This window comes from Poecilia mexicana, unplaced genomic scaffold, assembly GCF_051168715.1.
Source record: "Poecilia mexicana isolate PSO_F unplaced genomic scaffold, ASM5116871v1 scaffold_16, whole genome shotgun sequence".
Lineage (NCBI taxonomy): Eukaryota > Metazoa > Chordata > Actinopteri > Cyprinodontiformes > Poeciliidae > Poecilia > Poecilia mexicana.
Genome location: NW_028263385.1, coordinates 19,724,478 through 19,745,127, shown reverse-complemented (window position 1 = coordinate 19,745,127; position 20,650 = coordinate 19,724,478). Strand labels below are relative to the sequence as shown.

The following is a 20,650-nucleotide window of genomic DNA, read 5'->3' as shown; positions in this document are numbered from 1 at the left end:
TACACGTAAAACTTTATTATAATTCACCATAACTTTTCAACTCGACATGGGGTCAAGCAGCAGGGTCTGTCAAACAATATAACTATATCTCATGTGCTTCTGATGATTACCAGTTTTGTATTAATTAGTTTCAAATTAAATTATGTAATCAGTTTTGATTTTAATCCTGTTTTTATACTTCACTTACACTTTTTAATGATCCCAAACGATTCAAGGATTTGGATTCATTAAATTTCTATTATGTATTTCAATATTTTAAACCACAAACTATTCAGAGACTTAGATTCATTAAGATAAAATGTATATATAAGTGACTTTTTACATGCTGTAACAAATCCACAAGTGACCAATGCATTGTTTTTCTGCAGCTCATAGTTGTATTTTATTAAGTTTAGTTACATTTCATCTGACGGCATCTATCTACAAAATATAACTTGTGCAAAACTACATAGATGGCCATTTAATGCTCCTCTGTAACTATTTACAAACACGTTCATGATACTGCATGCAAGATTATCAATAGCTAGCTTCAAGATACTAATGAATGCTTTAAAAGTCCATCATAAACACGAGCTGAAGTCTGAATCATACTGTGATGCTTACCTGTTTTTTCCCTATATATATATATATATATATATATATATATATATATATATATATATATATATATATATACACACACACACACACACATATATATTCAAAGAGGCTTTAAAATATAACAATTTTATCTCAAAATGCACCTTCAGAACACAGCTTAATGTTGTCCAGACAAAACCTGGAAAGGTATAATGAAACTATTGAAACAGAACAAGCATGTGGTGACTAGGCATGGGCCAGTTAGTAGTATCATCATCATCAAAAAAAAGAAAAACACACACAACATACCAGAAAAAGTATCACATTTAAGTTTTTTTCCCAACTGTAATGGCGGGTCGGCACTTCTTTAACTTCCTGCTGCACACTGCCTATCTGCTGATTTCTACACTTTTTTTTCTGACACAAGGAAAAAAACAATGTACCTTTTAAGAAATATTACAAAAATTTTGAAACTTTTGTAAAAAAAAAAAAAGTTTTAAGACAAATAATGGTAAATCATTATAAATAAATCATAATTTACCTTAACTAGATGGTAGAGGCCCTGATTCTGCTGTCAAGTGAACCGGGGTTTTAAAAAGTTAGTTGCGAAAACCCTTTTACACACAGTGCCAGAAAAAGTACTGATCGGAGGCAAAAGGAAGCTTCCCCGCCCCGACCTATTGCTGTAAGCTTAAAGAAAGACAACAGTGGCTCAGGAGTGGAAGTCCGTCCCGTACCCGGTGGGTTGACGCCCTGTCCGTCTCAGTCGTCGAGTCCTTCTGCAACACATTTCACCTGGCGTGGCTGCTGACGGTGGTGCCATCATTGTGTGAAAAACGGATTCTAGTGTAAAGCGCTTCGGAGCCCTCAGACTTGATAAAGTGCTATACAAACGTAGGCCTGTCACCACCTAAAGAAAAGTCCTTAAGGTCTTCCTCGTTTATAACAAAGAAACTTGCATGTTGGAAAATATTTTTGGTTACAAAAAACATAGATTGTCATGGTGTAAGAACTAAAAAAAAAAGTGCTATTTGTTGTTCTCCTTAAGGTGAAAGTTCGGCAGACAGCTTGTTTAACTAAAAGCAATTGAACTAGGTTTCATATGTCTCCTTTAAATTTTCATGTTATTACTGTGAAACTTGGTATTTTTCACTGAAGCTTGTCATGAAACGAGTGTCTCATTCCAGCCCATGCCTAGTGGCGACCGAATGCCCTGAATAGAAGTGCCACCATTCTGGTTCAATGTGATTTTCTCGTTTTCCCAAACTTTGTTTCCTTTCAGTGAGGGAGCAGAAAATCCAAAAAAGCACAAGCATACATTAGAAGGTACTTACAACAGCTGCAAAACTACAATTTATGGAAACAAGTGCAGATCACGACTACTTTATGATGATGTAGTCAGTCAGGAAAACTGAGTCAGGATTGAATCTGTAAGAGCATCACCGAACTTTGCAGAGAAACATGCGAACTGAGCATCAGAGACTATAGTAAGCCTATTTTTTTTTCCCTCTTGGAAAAGTTTGTAAAGTGAATCCATCACTTTGTTGTTTAAATATTTTCTTACCACAGATTTATGCACATGTTTTTGTGGTACCGAGGGTAATGTAAAGGCCACCCTATTAACTTGAGTCTACTTCAACAAACTGCTCCAGTCCTTTCTGTAAAACAGACCTAAGTACACAATGGCTTACGGATATGGAGTGAGATGAAAAACAGGATATATAACTAGTAATTTTTTTACAGAAATACTGCGAGTAAAAAGAGCATCACATTTTCAAACATCAACAGTTTTTTTTTTCTCTTTTTCTAAAAATACATTCTCAGCGCCGTCTCCTGCGCCTGTGGTCGAGAGCTCTCCCTCGCCGCGGCCGGTGCAGGTTTCCGCTGGTGTTTGCGGAGGGTTCCGGGGGAAAAGTGCCGTGTATTTCTGGGGATGATGGTGCCGATACTACCGCTGGCTGATTATTAGAGTGCTGGGTTACCTGCGGCTGCTGTTGTAGGTGCATTTGATGCTGCTGCGTCTGCTGCAGATGCTGTTGCTCTATGTGCTGTATCTGCTGTGGCTGTAAGTGCTGCTGCTGCTGCTGAGGCGTTTGTGAGGGGTGCGCTTGTTGTCCGCGATGCTGCTGGGGCTGCGGTTGCTGCTGGGCTTCCAGCACTCCCAGAAGCCTTTGCAAGAGGACATTGTTTTGCTGCAGACTGACTGCTAGTGCCTCTTGCGAACCGACGAGGGTTCTCATGTCCTGTCTGAAGCTTTCCCCAAACTCCCGCAGGCTCTTCTCCACCCGATTCCCCAGCTGAATTGCAGCCTCCCCTAAGCCTCGGAGCTCATCTTCGAGCCACGAGCTGCGGGGCGGGGCTTCGAGGGGACCCTGCTGCGTCCCGAGTGACGGTTGGGGGCTGCTAGGCTGGGGGCTGCCGTTCAAGAAAGGAGCGCTGTAGAGAGGAGAAGGCGGCAGCCATCGTTCCGACGTAGGTGGGGGTCCGATTCCCAGACCCAGACCCAATCCCAGTTTGTCATCTATGCTGTTTTCCACCGCCTCACACTCAGGCTCCCCCATGTCTCTCTCACGCTCAGAAATGTCCTCCTCTTTCTCCAAAGCATCCCTGTCTGATCCATCCACTCCTACACCTGCGTGATGGGACCAGAAGTTACTGCAAATCCAGCTGCACAAAAAAAAAAAAAAGAATAAAAAATCTGTTGCTACCTGGGTCAGAGTCAGGGAAGCAGGGGAAAATAGGTTTTGGTCTGCTGCTTTGCTTCTGCCTCTGCTGCTGGAGCCTCGGACTCGGCTGGGAGGAGCGCCCGAGCATCGACGCCCCCCTGCTGGATGGCAGGTAGCAGCTGCGGTGGCGGGCGTCCGCCAGCCTGCCTCCGTTGCGCCGCTTCAGGTCGTCCCAGCGCTTCTTGACCTCTCGAAGCGTGCGCGGCACTCGGGACACGGCGTTGACCCTCTCCAGGATCCCCGCCCATATGCGCTCCCTCTCTCTCCGCCGGAGTCTCCCGGCGGGACCGAAGAGTTCGCCCTCGCACCGGGTGACTTCTGACACCAGCACCTCCAGCTCCGCCCCGCTGAAACGACTCTTCCTTTTACCCGCTCCGCCGGCGGCCAGCGCCGCCGACATGGCTCTGTCTGTGGAGAAAAGCCATATTTTTACTTACACTGAATTAAAAAAAAAAAACTTCTTTTTTTTAAATTGTCAGACATCAAATTAGGAAAAAATAAATAAATTACCTAAAAAAGTTTATTCTGATTTTTGTCAAACAAAACGTTTAATTGTGTTTTAATAATGATGGATAATAAGATAGCACATTTTACTGAAGTGATCAATTTTCATACACAAACATCTAATGTGACATTCATTACTATATATTTTTGTTTCAAAAATTTTAATCTCTATTTATACTTATAATCAACATAAATGATATGATCTTGAACATTGGTCCACTAGGTGTAGGTGCACTATTTTGCAACATTTATGAATCAAAGAGCTATTTACCACATATTTTCACTATATAGAATGTATCTAGTCACAAAGCCACAAAACCTTATTTCTTGAAACATATATTAAAATACAGACATATGCCTGTAATAGCATAGAGAATTAATAAAGATAACAAAAAATACTAAAAGGCCCGTTCTTATTTATATGAAATTTGCCATTAATTTGTCCTAGTCCATGCACTGCAAATAAATGTTAATAAATAAAATATCTTCTGCATTTAGTAAACTCAAAGAACATTATAAGAACGTAGGAGCAAAGTGAAATGTGGTCATAATAATTTTAATTGAATAATTTTCTGTTGTTTATATTGTTTCTGTTATAATTCAGAGTCACATTTGAAAATACAAGCCTTATAAGTGACACAAAAGATTGGTAGGAATGTACTTTTGTGTAATATTTACATAAATGACATTTTTAGATGGATAAAATAAATTAATGTCAAAAGATGTTTCTTTCCCCTCATCGATTAAAGCAGAGCTATTTGCAACAAACAAACGGTCTTTTTGATTTTAAAGATAAACTTAACTGCATTTCAGAACAGCGTATAAAGAATGGAGAAAAAAGATTAACTAACTAGTAGCAACAAATCTTATAATGGCCTTACATGCCTGACATTAGTTCCAGTTACAAACAGTTTTCAAATCCATGGAACGTTTAGTTTTACAACTGCAAACTTAAATATCGTTACTGGGATTTTATTTATTTAATTTTATTTTATTAAGAGCTGCATAATTGTAAAGAGAAATTAAATTCTGCCTTATTTACAAAATTTTTGGTGTGCTTGAATTTAATCATCCTATTCTACCAACCGTCTTCTAGAAACACCTAATTCATAAAAAGTCCATTTTAGAGTAATTTAATCTCAGCATAAACTGTTTTTTTTAGAACATCAGTGGCTTAATTAGAGAAACATCCAGACTTTCCTCTGGTTAAACTGCAAATCTACAAATCTCTAATTTTGCTCAACCTCATGAAAACACATCCCCACAGTGAACCATGATGGTGGCAGGGAAGCTGTTCAGAGTTGATAGCTGACTTGCATAGAAACAAACAGCCAAAACTTTTACAAACTTACTTTGCTCAATGGTCAAAAGGTCATCTGATGACATGCCGGGTGCCATAATGTTGGGATGCACCACTACCACGTTGAAGGGAAGTCCTCCAGGTAAGGCGCTGGTCTGGTCACAGCTGTTCTCCGAGTCTTCATCCTCCCTGGGGAAGCCGTTCTCTGAGGCTGCCCCTCCAAAGGCTCCCTCCGGGGACTCCACTTTGATGTGCATGGGAGGTGATTGCTCGTACAGCAGCCCCCCCTCCTCGTAGTACTCAGTCATGGATCAGACCTGGTTTAGAGCAGAACTGACTGGCGGGCCAATTCTGGTACTGGCAATTCTGGTACCCCATTAACTGCAACTCAAAGTTTCATGTAAAGCTTGCATTTTAACATGGTTACTGTTGCACAGACACTCTGGAGTGATTTCTTTGTTTTGTTTTGTTTGTTTCCTTTTCGAAAATACAAAATGTATCTATTTTTAAATACTGTTTTAAACAGTATCCCTTAAGAAAGTCTAAGTCATACTTCAAGAATGGCAATTAAAACAATCATGTTCTCTGATTGTACATTTATAGACACTTTACTGTCTACTTATGGCACCTTCAGTGCATTTCAGCCATTCTCAGCTGCACTGTTGTGTTATTACTCCCACATTGAGGGTGTATAAGGTGCAGGTTGAGGGCTACACGAACCCCTCCATCTGTCTGACACACAGCAGCATCCTCCAGGTGGAGACTCTCCTCCTAGATCTGAAACACAAAACAAAACACTGCTAACAGCTGGGCTGCACAGTCATGATGCCGCTGCTTGCCATTCTAAAACGCCATTTCTCCTGCTCTGTGTCGCATCGCTGCGCATTTTTTTCTGCACAACATCCGCAATGGTTGCGCATTCCGCATACATTAAGAGCTGGTGTTGAAATGGAGCTAGCCGTTAGCCTGAGCTGCGGGTCAAAGCAGCAGCTTCCTGAGAGCTGTCAGCGTCAAGCTGGGCTGAAGCGGCTAATGGGGAGATAATTCGGTGAGTCCTACCTGAAGACGAGCCCACATGGGAGGCGAGACCAAACAACAACAATGAAAAAGCTCCTGTTAGCAGCCGATACACAGACCCGGAGACAGTCGCTTAATGTTTACGTCATTGGTGGGCGGCGTTCAGGAACAGTCGGCGAGAGACTTCAAGTTTTAGTATTTTTTTATCCGACATGCCGAAGCTTGACTAAAATTATGCCTTTTTGGAACATTTGCAGCTTTGGGAGAAAATACCAACACCTCCTCTGTATTTTCACATCTCATTATGTCAGGACCACAAACTGCAATGTATTCTCTGTGCTTTTATTTGACAGACCATCACAAAATAGAACAAAATAGAACTGGAAGAAATATTTTTTTCCTATACAAAAATCTGCAAGGTGTGGCATGCGTTTATATTTATTTATTTATGCAAGTCCAGTACATCCAGTTGTCTTCAAAAGTCACATAATTAGTTATTCTTTGTGTAATTTAAATTAAATAAATACAGCTGTTATCTGAAGATCTCAAATATTTGTTAAAGAACAATAGTTTTTAAGCAGAGTTAGATTACAAAACAGCTTTAGGAGTTTGAAGCTGGTCTAGTTTGATGGGAAGACGGATCGAGATAAATACAAGGCAGTGTTGGGAGAAACAGGAAGATAACACTTAGCGTGTAGTAAGACTTACTATATAAAGTAATAAAGCTCCACACATATTCATGTTTAAAATGACCAGATCTAATTTCAATTGAAAATGCTGGCAAAAGATGTGCACAGCTTGCAGATATCTGCTAAAAGATGTCATAATTTCAACAAAATATGGGGACTGAATACAGAATGTCACACTTTTCAGATATGCAACACAAATATGCACCACTTTGAGTAAGGCTTAAGACTGCAAAATGGGAAAATGGGAAAAAAAACTTAAGAGTTATAGACTTAATTTTATACATAGTGTCATATTTATATGTATGCTTATATTTATACAAAAAATTCAGAATAAAACAACTAAATTCTCAGAACCACTAACTAGAACAAGTAGTTCAGTTTGATACCCAGAAATATTATGTTTAAACAGAAATAAATAAGAGTTTTCCTCTCTTCTGCTCTTGACCAGCTTGAAAATGCAGATTTCCTACGTAAAGAAAGATTTTGTGACTGTTCTATCCTGCATCTGCATGTTAAAACTATTAACTTTAGTTTATATTATAAAATGGTGAAAAGCCATTTGAGGTGTCTGGAAATATGTCTGAATTCCCTAAATAACTATTCAGATGAAACAGCACAATTTGCACATGTCTCGTGACTTGATTTCTTAGAAAAGAGAAAGTAAGTTCTTGCTCTGACCATCTGTGTTAAACATACAAAGATAAGGAATCTGTCCAAAGGCAATCTCTCAAAGTACACAAGCCTGTAGGTTTAAACACTTTGGATTCTTATAATTTTTTTAAATGACCAACAAACACAAAAATCTTTTATTTAATTAACAAAACCAACCATTTTAAGTCACTTAAAGAAAAACACTGGATATTTTAACTTATTTGTGTATTTTACGGCAAGAAGCATGTAAGTTGTAAACTTATCAAATATATAAAATAAATAATATAATAAATTGCTCAGACAATTTATTATCAATTATTTAAGACTTTAAACAAATACAAAATGTGTATATTTTCTCCCTAAGATTGGATCTCCAAATGCTTAAGTTATATTTTGCAATATAAAAAGCTGCTAGATTTTGTCGTAAAAATAAAAGAAACAAGATGATCAATTTCCAAGATTTAACTGTATTATTCAGCTGCAAAATTAAGAAAACTGTTGGAGGTAGAAATATGTTTATTAAAAATGTTGCAAGGTTGGGTTGACACTGAACTAATACTTTGTTTAAGCACCTTTTAGTTCAGTTTCAGCATTCAGTCTTATTGGAACAGACATCAAGTGATTTACACTCTTTAACTAAAGACAGTTTTGGAGAGGTTTGAAAGGCTCAAAATGATGTCGTTATACAGCTGTATCAGACGGAACCATAATATGTGTCAAACTGGATGAAATCATAAACATTTCCAAACAGTAGTTAGTTTTGACCCGAAACATTGACTGTGTACTAGAAACAAAGTATGAAAAGGGATTTTATTTTCCACACTGAAGAATTCATGTAAAGTAACAAAAGAATTGCTTTAACTGAGAAAAGCTGAAAAGTTTTGGAATGGCGTTAGGAGGATTCACAAGTAAATTTGGCAGAATTTTTTTCGAGGGTCACATGAAGAGAAGATATGATAGATTAGAAAAAAATGATACAAACCAGTGCGGTGGAAATATTGCCAAAAAAAAATGTGGCATGGCATGGTTATAGTCAAAGAAGACTGAAAGCTGAAATAAAATCAAAAAGTACTTCAACAAACATTTTTGAAGGGTATACATGTTTATGAAAAAAAACAAGTTGTTGCAGATTTATTTATTTATATTTTCCTTTAGCAGACTTGTTTGATTTTTCATGTGAGTGGTGCAGAATGTCACTTCATGACGTAAAAACATTTCAAGTGATTAACCATGGACTCATTTTATATGCGATAAAATCTGGAAAATATGACAGGAATATATACACATCTAGGAGCCACTATAGGTCTTAAAATACTTCATTTTAAGTGCACAGACATATTAAAGACTGTCAGATAAGTCAGCTTAAAAACAGGTGATATGTGGGATTCTGTGTTTGTTTTTTTTTTATCTTCGACCAGGAGGCTTTTTCCCAGGTGAGATAATATTTAATCACTGAGCAAGTTAGATGGAAAAACCTTGAGAGAAGGGACTGATAAAGAGCGGCGAAGTCAGAGTCCCCTCTATATAAACCCACTGCATCTGCTCCAGAAGTGTGTGGATTCATTAGGTGCAACCATGAAGTACTTCGTTCTCTTGGCTCTTGTTGCTGCAGCTTGTAAGTTTCTGTCAAGGATTCATTTATTCTTGTATTATATTAATTTGAGGCTTTTAAAAGTCTTATGCTTTGGTTTACAGATGCTGCTCCCCTTGAGGATGACAAGATCGTTGGTGGCTACGAGTGCAGGAAGAACTCTGTGCCCTACATCGTGTCCCTGAACTCTGGCTACCACTTCTGTGGAGGCTCCCTGATCAGCAGCTCCTGGGCGGTGTCCGCCGCTCACTGCTGGAAGTCGTAAGTCAATCATCTGCGGATGTAGCTTTAAAAGACACTCAAAATTACATTTCACAAAGTTTCAGGGTACGTGTGCAACCTTCCTTCTCTCTGCAGTCGCATCAACGTCCGTCTTGGCGAGCACAACATCGCTGTCACTGAGGGAACAGAGCAGTTCATCGACTCCTCATCTGTCATCCGTCACCCCAGCTACAACAGCTACACCCTGGACAATGACATCATGCTGATCAAGCTGAGCTCCCCTGCTGCCCTGAACAGCTACGTGAGCACCGTGTCCCTGCCCTCCAGCTGCGTCAGTGCCGGCACTAGCTGTCTGATCTCTGGATGGGGAAACACCCTCAGCTCTGGAAGTCAGTGCCACATCATTTATATACAATGCATCGTAGTTTAGTATGGATATTTATATTTATTTATGATGCTTTAGCCAACTACCCTGATACTCTGAGGTGCGTGGATGCCCCCGTCTTGAGCGACACCAGCTGCAGGAACTCCTACCCTGGAGAGATCACCTCCAACATGATCTGCGTCGGATTCCTGGAGGGAGGCAAGGACTCCTGCCAGGTAGAACACGAACAAAAAACAGCATTTGGTAAAACAGGTACATCTTCAGAGGACTTCAACTCATACCTTCTCTGTGTTTCAGGGTGACTCTGGTGGCCCCGTGGTCTGCAATGGTCAGCTTCAGGGCATTGTGTCCTGGGGTTATGGCTGCGCCCAGGCAAACAGGCCCGGTGTCTACACCAAGGTCTGCAACTACAACAGCTGGATCCAGAGCACCATGGCCTCCAACTAGATGGAGAATAAAGTCATTGAGATCTGTCACGACGCTGAACAATCTCACAATATGACAAATAAATGGTGAAAATAATGTTCTTGTTTGTCTTATTTCCCTGGATAAAAAAAATTCCTTTTCTAAATCAGCACAAAATAAAATAGAAAATAGAAAGCTGTGATTAACAAAAACAGCTTGCACAGTCATGCCAACATTACCATCACGTATGGCCAAAGATAATAAAAAGCACACTTCACTTTAAACCGAATCTGAGTAACACACAACAACTCCAGCATAATCTGAGCCGGATTCCTAGAGGGAGGTAAGGACCCCTACCTCGTCTTCTCTCCTCTGTGTATCATTGTCTCCGGTGGCCCCAGGGCACACAAGCTGCAGGGCAGAGTGACCTGGTGTTACAGCTGTGCCATGAGAAAAAGGTCCGGTGTTCAAGGCAACGTGTGCAACTACAACACCTGGATTTGCAACATCATGTTCTTAGACTGAGTAAAAAATTTTTTTTAAAAAGTCAGCGATGGATCTGAAGAAACCTTCAACATGACAAACAATAAATAGCTTCAATTCACATCTCTACCTTTGCTTGCTTCACAACATCCACTGCTGAGAAAGCTTACCAGTTATAAGAACTTCTCTAAATTAGTAAAATATAAAAATAAATATACTTTCTAAAATCACAAAATATTAATCTACAATTGACTAAACTGACTACTGATTATTTCCACTGGTAAATGACAAAGATCATCATGCCATTTATTAAAGGCATGGCCACTGAACCTCAATGTGCTTTAAGCTAGAAGAAGGAAAGCTCTGCCTGTTGTCTGTATTTTTACGTCGAATGTCATTTAAGATTAGTCAGACATTTTGGTGTTTTTGGATGGTGTCCTGGTAAGGATGCCATCTGGGTGTTCTGATGTGCTGATGAGAAACATCAGTGACTATAGAGTGCGTTCAACCATTTTGTCAGCTAGTGGGGTATGATGCACAGTGCTTTTTTGTGGCGAGGAGTGGATGTCCACAACGAACAGCACGCTAATTTAAACACCAAGTGATTCATGACTCAAGGTATATGATCAAATTTGTGTATTGTATCATCAGAGCTAGTCTGCTATGTCTTGAAGACTTTGGCGAACATAAGGTCGGGGAATTTGATCTGGGGTTGGGTGGGACTGCCAGACGGACCGGGTAAATCCTAATGAGTTGTGAGGATGAACTGGGAACATCTGGAATGGACATGGACTCTGAAAGGGGATTCCATTGCAGATTCAGTTTTCAGAGGCTGAAGGCCTCGGGTTAAGGTTATATATCTACTTGCTCGCCTGGATTAAAAAGAAAAACAAGATCACAAGAATGTAAAGCGCGTCATAAATTCCTCTTGAAATTACTAGTTTTACATCACCGCAGTACACAGTGTGGCTAAACATTACACAAACACAAAGATTTCAAACAACTCGGTGAGATATTCAGGAGCAAATATTCTTCGTACTTTAAAATAGCATGTAAAGTTGATATCAAGTATTTACAGTCGCTGTACATATAGACACACAAACATTTTTTCTCATTTTCTTTCACTAAATTAGTCTTGCTGTACCTTTCAACAATTTGGGAAAGCACTTTAAATAAAGTACTTGCAAACAGATTGTTTCTATTTACCAGCTTCTGATTTCATTCACATCACCAGAAAAATATGTGCTAAACTCACTCAATCACCTTACTGGTAGATAATCAAAAATCAGTGGAAATAAATTTAGTGAGCATAGAAAAGACCCTGTGGAGTTTCAAAGAGTTTGTGAGAACGAATGTGTCAGTCACTCCAAAGAACAATATGACTAGCTTCCCCATACAGAACATGTCTTGACATTAGTAGCTATTTAAAAGGCTTTTCCAGAAAACATTTAAAAAATGTTAGCAATTTCAATACTTCGAATTTCTAATATCCTTAAATTCATGGTAGATCTCTTTGGTTGTTACTGACGACTGGTGTGAATCTATGTCAACGCCTCAATGCATTTAATACTTATTTTACCAACTGTATGCAAGTTATAATAAAAGCAAACTCACTCAGTAAATTGTGTTGAATGAATAAAAAGATCTGCATAATCCAGGATTTGATTATGATTTGTATCTGTTTTTCTGATGAAGAACCAAATATTAAATCCTGCAATGTTCAAGCATCTTTACTTTTTCAGACACTTTGCATGTCTTCTACAGAGATTCCAATAACTATATTAGTGTTGGAGTCAAGATTCCTCTCATCTTCAAGAAAATAAAAGTTTCATAAGCTTAAAAAAAGACAGTTTTATGTGGAAAAAGAAACTTTATTTTTAAGACAAACTATAGCATAAATTTATGTACAACAAAACAAAATGTGTTTCTTAAAAAAAAATGTATTTCATGGTTCCAAAATACTCAAGGCAACAAGACAAGGAGCAAAACATTAATGTTCTGCGAGAGTCCAGATACAACAGGAGGGGCATGTTTGTCGGCCAGTGTACTGATCAGCATATTATAAAATTGAAATCCATCATAATGAACATGTACAAAGCCGGTAATCAGTCTTAAAATCTTAGAAAATACTGAGTGTCTGCGACCAAATCTCTTTTCATTTCTGATTGTTCCCATAGAAATAAACCGAGGTCAGAAAACACCAGGTGGATGTTCAGTTCACAGTGACATTTCAAGATCAATTGCACCTCTGCAACTGACTGTCAGGAAAAATATTCAGCCATCCATCAATTCAAAGTAGTATGCTTACAGAACCAGCTCCTGTTATTTTAGAACAGGCACATAAAACAAACCTTTCTCAAGCCATTATTAAATTCCTGATGATCAAGAGGAAGATTCTTTGGGGGGCGAGGGGCGATTATGCTTTTCCTATTTAGAGTAATTTATGCGTACCTAAAACACATTCTTTAGACACAAATCCAATCCCATTATTACATCTGAATCTGGTGAGTAACTCATCTACCCAGAACACTAATAATCCAACATGCTTTTCTGACACACAGCTACAGTTTTAGGCATACTTGAGCAATTTTAAAGTTTCAGAGCTCCACATCTAAAGGTTTTCAGGTAGTTTGCTCAAACTGACAGAAACTATGTTGGTAAACTAAGGTAAGGCGCCTATACAGAATAAACTTTAACAATTAGGTATGGGCTTGTCTCCATGAATACGAGAATCCATATGACAATCTTGTGTAAAAATATCAATGTTTTAAGAAAACAAACAAAATAGCATAAGAGAATATTCCTAAACAACCAAATAGGTAGTTATCATTACGAGAAAAAAAAAAAGAGAGAATTTTAAACGGCTGATAGGCCACTCAAGAGCAACATGGTGCCCCATTTCTTTTTTGTGATGTAAAATTGTATATGTTATGAAGATGTAACTTTTTTAAAACCTCAGTACACCTTGATGGCTTTAACTGGCCCATGGCACAAGCAGCTTTACACCGTTTTCATCTTTTTTTTTTCCAGATCTCATGTTAAAGGGGAAGAATCATATATGATCATCTTTCTAAAGTTAAGCTGGTGTCTGGAGATTATCCTATGATTCCTTCAATGTAAACTCTTAACCTCAGCCTTTCAGTGGCACTGGTCTTACCTCACTGACATGCGTTTAAAATGTATTATTTTAAACCAGGCCTCTTGCGTGGTCCATATAATGGTGAAATAGGTCTGAGACTGCAGGAAAAACAACTCCACACACGGCACACTCTAAACTGTCTGAGGAGTCTTTGTTTGATTTGCTGGTATTTTGAGTCCAGGTTGAGTTCACATGTTTTAGGGGTGCAGAAGGTTTTCCAGGGCCATTTTCTTTAACTTTATTGGTGCCGATTAAATGTGTCCTGTTGGGACAATGAGTAGAAGAATCTATGTCTAAAGGTTGCATTGGAGGATTTAGATCTAGGTGTTTTTGTGAAGAGTATAAAACAGAGCTAGTTCTGCCAGCTGAGGGTGCAAATTCGCTAGGTGGGGCAATTTTGGCTCTCGACTGAGAACTGTGAGGGTCAGTGAGCAACACTAAATTGGGCTCCTTGCGTAGGTCTAGCACTGACGAATGGCAGAGCTGATGGGTGAACAGCAGATCAAGAGTCCCAAAGCTACATGTGCACTGCTCACACTGATAAGGCAGTGAAACTTTCTTCGGCCTCTCTTTGATCCAGTGGTAGTCGGGGTGCTGATTCATGTGCTCTCTGTAAGAACTGGCGAATCGGAAACCCTGCCCGCACCGGGGACACGTGAAACGGCCGCTTGGCTGCCGATGGACCCTCTGGTGAATCCATAGTTTCTTCCAGCTTCCCAGCGTCTTTCCGCACTGGGTACAGGGGAATGTCTGGTTGGGAGAATGGGTGAGCATGTGGGCCCGGAGCCTGCCCATGTGCCGGAACTGACGCCCACAGCTCGGACACAAGTATTTCCTGGGATCGGATCTGTTGTCCAACTTGTTTAGCTTTGAGACAACATATGAGACAGGAAGAGCGGGGCTGACTGGGATCTGAAGCGGCTTGCCTAAGTGAGCGGGGCGTCTTTTGCGAACAATGCTTTGCTGTTTTTTCTGGGGTTTAAAATCCGAAGGCGCGACACGAGGCGGACTGTTGCATTTCGAAGTGCTATGTGAAGGCACTCTGTAACGAATCATTGACATCATCTCCTCCTCTTTTATTGAGCTGAACACGTTCCTTTCCGCTGCGCACCGACTCCGGTGGGCTTCGAAGTCAGACATCACGCTGAACAGCTTGTCGCAATACAAGCAGCGGAACAGCTTGGTGCCCGTGTGCTCCTTCATGTGATTGTTGAAGTTCTGCAGGTGTTCGAAAACGTTCTTGCAGATGTAGCACGTGTACGTCAGCAGCGGCTTTATGCGTCTGTTGGCTTGGGAGTCGTTGCTGCCGCTTACCGGTTTGCACGGGTGGTTTTTGGCGTTGCTGTAGTGGGAGAAGGACTTCTCGCAGCGGGTGCAGTTGTAGCGCTTCACAGTCCAGTGCGTCAGCTCGTGCACGCGGAGGAAATATGACTGCCCGAAAGCTCTGCCACATATGTCACACTTGTAGGGCTTCTCTCCCGTGTGGATGCGGACGTGTCGCTTGAGGGCGGACTGGAACGGGAAGGTCTTGCCGCAGTACTGGCATGTTTTGCTGCTTTTTTTCTCGTCAGATTCATTCTGAATTTCCTGGGCACTCTTGTTGCTTCTGGGTTGGCTTAGATTTTCTATTCTCCTGTTGGGATAAATAAGGGCCGGCTCGTTCACCCCCTGTGTGTGTGTCTCCATATGAGCGGCGAACTGCGAGATGGAGACTCTGATTTTACACAGCTGGCATTTTTGATACATGTTGTTCTTTAGGTGCATCTTGAGATGGAGATTCAAGTTGGAGTTTTTGGTAAAACCTTTCCCACATTCTGCGCATTTGAAGGGCCTCTCTCCTGTATGAATGCGCTGATGGACGATCAACTGAGACAGAAATTTAAATAAACGGCCACAGTAGCCGCATTTTAGCATGTTTTTGCCCCCTTTTTTAACATAAATGATATTATCGTTGACATCTGAGTTGGCTTCTGTCTTCACATTGCCACAGTCGGGTTTCTGTTCAACTTCGGGGGTAGCCTCCTGTTTTTCTACATGGTTGTTGCTTGTGGGAACTTTAAAAACTCTTCTCTTTCTTTTGCCACCTTTCTTACACCTATAGACTGCATGAGCCCTGTTTGGTAATGTAACTGAGGTGTCTGCACTGTTTTGAGAGGCATGATTATCTGACACAGGAGGTAAAGCATTGACCTCTATCTCAATATTCTCAGATTTCACAGTTATAGGCTGTAGTGTTTTTTCAGAGGATGATTCTAAAGCCACGCCAGACGTTTCTGCTCTCTGCACATCTGCAGAGAGCAGATGATCTGGATGATCAGATGAATTAGGAATTTGTAGCTGAGACTCCTCTATGCCATTTGTCCTCGAGGACTTCTTTACATCAGAGCTCTCCGTTTGAGAGGGATCTACTAAATCTAATCTGTTCAGTTCCTCTCCAGGACTCTTTTCGGGCTCTGGAAAGGATTGCAACTCTTGTACTAGAGGCTCATCAGCATTAATGTTCCTATCAGTCTCCTGTTTATCAGCACAGTGTTCCACCTGTTTGTCCGTCTCTGCTTCCCCTGTCTCATTGCCCAACACTGGTGAAGCCTCTGTGGAATCATCCAACTTTGCCACTTTGGCTGGAATATTCTCATTAACCAGAGGCTTAGTCCTTCTTCTCCTCCTAATGCCATGATTGTACATCGGGTTACTGTCGTCTGTAGAAGTCCCCTCTGATATCCTTATGTCAGTATTGCTGTCTGAGTTTCCGTTCTCCGTTGAAGGGTGTTGCTCTCCTCTACTCCTCAGGGTCCATCCGAGGTTATTAGATTGACGGGGTGTGGGTAGCTTTGGAGCAGTTTGTTGCAAAGCTGTAGATTCTGATTTTTTTGGCCGTCCTCTTCTTCTTCTTACCTGCAATGTGACCTCACCATCTACTTTGTCACTCAGGACGGCGTCAGAACCTGATTTCTCATCTTGAGATGATCCACTGATTATATGATGGTCTGAATCACCAGTGATGTGGTTGACTGAAGCTGCTGACAAAGCTATTGTGGTGCTGACATCCTCATGCTGATCTGTATCACAACTAGCAGCCTCTGAATCCTTTTTTCCTTCAGTCAAAGTCTGTTTGCCTTTAACATGCCTCCCACGTCTTCGTTTGGCCCTTTTCTTATATGCTGGTGAGTTCACAGAGGCCAGCTGAGGTCCACTGTCCATCCCCACTTGTGACAACGCGTCCTCACTTGGCTGACATTTTAGGTCTGCAGTTGTAGAGCTCGTATGGACGTCAGACTCCATGTGTCCTGACGCTTTTAGAGCAGACTGATTCAGATCTGTCGCACTCATGTCCTCTCCGCACCTCTCACCAGCAGGTGTCTGTTGAATAATGAGGGAAAAGAGGCTTTAACGTACAAGTGTTTGGTTGGAAAACTCTCCAAAAAAATTAAACAAATTTATGATGCACTTTAAATCTTTTTCATGCGACTACAGCATGCAGATAAACAGGTTAGCAAATAATGCAAAGCCATGCAAAAGACTTGACCGCACACAATCTGCCACACATTACAACCAGAAACCACAATGTATTTTATTCATATTTAGGCTCTGTCCACGCTGGAACATTTTTTTTCCTAAAATGAGAATATTTTTTAGCATTTGTGCTCCATATCTAAAGGGAAACTGCTGCAGAACCTCAGTAAAGGTTTTACAAAAAACTCCATTCATACTTCGTTGTTCCCTATTCTTCTTATGTTTTTCTTTCACTGTGTTTACAGCCAACCTCGTGTGGCGGCTTTATGCAAATGTTCCATACTCCACTTACAGGTCTGTGGAATAAAAACAGGCTTTTTGAATGAAACCATTTCTGCAAATGGCTCCATTAGGACGAGGTTGCTTTTTGAAAAAGACAAAAACATTCCCGAATGGATAGGGCCTTAATATAATATACAACACTACATGGAGGCAGCACCATGCTGTGGGGATCCATTTTTTTTCCAGCAGAGGTAGCTAAGTTTTTTTTTTTTTTAAAGCTGACAGAAATAGGGGCTACAAAGAAAGTAAACTTGTTAGAAGCAACAAGTGTTGAGAGTGGAGCAGATATTCACATTCCAGCACTGCACTGACTTAAATATCAAGCCAGAGCTACAACTGAATGGTTTACATAAAAGCATATGTATGTGTTAAAATGGCCCAGTTGAAGTTCAGATATAATCCTAATTGAAAATCTGTGTGAAATATTGAAAACTGCTCTTGGTAATTTCAAAATACTTTAGAATGCAATTCCAGGGAAAGGTGATTCTAAAAAATACTGACTTGGGGTGAATAAGAATGCCATGGTCCCTGCACCTTTGGGATCTCTAATTCTAAAAAAAAAAAAACAGGCGTCTATTTGCTTCAATTTCACAATTACACAATACCGTTAGCTGGTATTACACATAAAAACCCTATAAAATGTTAGTGTTTGAGGATAAAATATTTAATTGTTCAAAGGGCATGAATACTTTTGCAGGGCCCCATACTTGGAACTGTGAGATAATATGGTGTACTTTAAAATTAAAACTGTAGACGTGCTGCTAAAACTGGCGAGTTTTCAACATCAGCACTTTCTTATAACTCTTGCTTTCCATGCACATTTTTTTTTCCTTCAGTGGCTACCTGCTTGCAGTCTGATGGAGCGTGAACAAAACTGCAGGGGGAGCTTGCAGACGTTAAATCAGATTCTGTATTTTGATCACCGCTTCCTTTGCCGAACGACATTTTAGTCCCCATGGCAAAAAGTCTGCAGGGAAGAAAATGACAAACAAGCAGTGATGCGAAATGCAAGAACAACATAATTATAATGTCTGACATCAATATGTAGCATTTGCAGCAGAAAAGCATGGAAAACGTGCCACAGTGGTGGTTTGTGTCAACAGCTTACAAGTGGTTGTTTGCATTGTGCTTGTATGAAGATGATAAACAAGCACGGGCATCATCGTTAATGGTGGTATAAATCTGAAGCAGACAAAGGACTCTTCATTGCATATCAGTGGGGGAAAATATAAAATACACTATTCTATACATCTATAGAGGTTAGAGTTTTCACTTAAAAATGAACAACGTTCAATGTAACTTGTCTGCTGTATGCGATATCCACTAGCTGCAACATAAAAAACACTGAAAGCATCAGGTGCTCTGAGAAATTGTCTGATGACAATCTTGATTTAAACTGATCAGTAATCAGCAAACTGGAAAACAAAATGTACTTCTTTTTCCAATAAGTGGATACATGATACATCAGAGGTAACTTTGAAAATAACAACTCTTTCTGGTGCACGAGTCGCTCCTGAGGGAAATCTAATGAACTAAAGCTTTGACATGTGCGGTAGTTCATGAAGCAGATGCATCAAACCAGTGCGCTGAGTCCTTACTGAATGGTGGTCAGTTTTCCAAACACCTACAAACTTATCAATCCCTTCATCTGTTTTTGCATTTGGATTAGTTTGCACATTTTAAAATATTTCATTTGACTTTATTAGTAGATTCTTAGTAATGCTTTGAGAGAGTGAATGTGGGTCATTTTACAGAAATTGTTTGATTTTATGTTACTATGAGCAAATCATTGTTACTCATAAAGTTAATTAAAACAACTATTTTTGCTCTTTCTATAGGACATGAATAACATCTGTATTGGCAGATCAGTAAACATTTCTCATCAGTGCGCCTCTAAATGACTTTTTACAGAATAACTCTATTGGTTAGTTGGAGATCATTGATAACGCATCCCAAAACAGCTCATTTACACTGCATATGATCAATAAATACAAAAACATAGGGGAAACTGCATGTCCGCATGTAGAAGCTGCTGCTAACACCAGCCCGCTCTTCACCTCCATTGAACATCTGATGGAGACTTTGACTAACAATGACTTGTGTCTGTGCCTCATATTTAACCCCACTTATGCCGATCAGACAAAATGGCACAAACGTGCTTCCCAAGCCTTTTTGTAATGTTTCTCCCCTGCATCCAGACACCAGTTAACATTAGAAACTAATAGCAGAATGACCAACAGTGAATGTGAGGCATTTATGGTTCTGTAGGCCAGTTAGCTAGCTCGGTTTTCTAAAACGTCGCAGGCCAACCGCATCAACCCGTTAACCCCAGCGTCTACTGGCAAAACTTTGTGTATAAACAATAAGGAGTGAGTGAATCGTTTTACAGCTGCGGTTCGTGGAGCGTGATGGGTGGTAATAAACACAAAGTGCCTGCTTTACACTGCATCGCCTGCGTGGGGTAAAACCAAGTCGGGATTGGTTTCTGCGTCGCGTGCACGAACCGTTGCTCCGCTAGCTACTACTAGCTAACTCAAACCTGGCTCTCTCTGAGGTTGTTTGGAAACTTTCTGCGGTGTAACAGTGACCCAGACACGGGGTTGCACACGGGAACCAGGCTTTACCTTCTTTTCGGGCCAGTTTTCTGCAATACGACACTCGTTATCCATGCACAAAGCAGCCAGACTAATGCTAATAGCGCTGTGTGGGTTAACAGAGCGTCTGCTTCCCGTTCCGTCGGAAATGGGATTATTCTCCTGGAGGACTAGCAAAAACTGCACAAAATCTCAAGATGTTTCCACAGTAATGAGGAATACTACAACAGGGTCTTGACAAAACAGAGCAATAACTAGACAGCTATATTTAAAAAGACGCTGACCGGAATGTATGTTTTTAGGAATAACAATACCAGCATACACAAATATGTTTTACTTTGAATATATTCCCTAACATTTTGGATACAAATTCAAATGTGTCGTGTGCAAATGCCTCCAATGTAACACTGGGTCTGAATAAACGGAACGCCTGATGTAGAGTTTAAACTGAGATTTATGGTAATTAAAGTTTTGATGTGACGTTTGCCTACGCTCATCATACACATGAATGGCACTGAGTTTTGCCTTTCAATTTTACATTGGAAACATTAATTTCTTGCAATGTGGAAT

General features: G+C 40.3%; 3 protein-coding genes across 3 annotated transcripts; 1 reads left to right on the top strand and 2 right to left on the bottom strand.

The window, feature by feature from the left end:
* Positions 1-354: 354 nt before the first annotated feature.
* LOC106919203 (uncharacterized) lies at positions 355-6,506 on the bottom strand. Its single transcript, XM_014989410.2, has 4 exons — positions 6,169-6,506; positions 5,162-5,886; positions 3,288-3,713; positions 355-3,211 (listed from the first exon to the last, which is right to left on the bottom strand). The coding sequence occupies exons 2-4, from the start codon at positions 5,415-5,417 to the stop codon at positions 2,400-2,402; spliced, it is 1,494 nt and encodes a 497-aa protein (XP_014844896.2). The 5' UTR covers positions 5,418-5,886; positions 6,169-6,506; the 3' UTR covers positions 355-2,399.
* A 2,452-nt stretch (positions 6,507-8,958) lies between these two features.
* LOC106919202 (trypsin-3-like) lies at positions 8,959-10,186 on the top strand. Its single transcript, XM_014989409.2, has 5 exons — positions 8,959-9,081; positions 9,162-9,318; positions 9,415-9,668; positions 9,743-9,879; positions 9,962-10,186. Exons 1-5 carry the CDS (start codon positions 9,042-9,044, stop codon positions 10,109-10,111), a joined length of 738 nt encoding a protein of 245 aa, XP_014844895.1. The 5' UTR covers positions 8,959-9,041; the 3' UTR covers positions 10,112-10,186.
* A 2,216-nt stretch (positions 10,187-12,402) lies between these two features.
* On the bottom strand, positions 12,403-20,260 carry LOC106919201 (uncharacterized). Its single transcript, XM_014989408.2, has 3 exons — positions 20,111-20,260; positions 18,330-18,453; positions 12,403-17,051 (listed from the first exon to the last, which is right to left on the bottom strand). Exons 2-3 carry the CDS (start codon positions 18,441-18,443, stop codon positions 13,740-13,742), a joined length of 3,426 nt encoding a protein of 1,141 aa, XP_014844894.2. The 5' UTR covers positions 18,444-18,453; positions 20,111-20,260; the 3' UTR covers positions 12,403-13,739.
* Between the last annotated feature and the right edge of the window lie 390 nt (positions 20,261-20,650).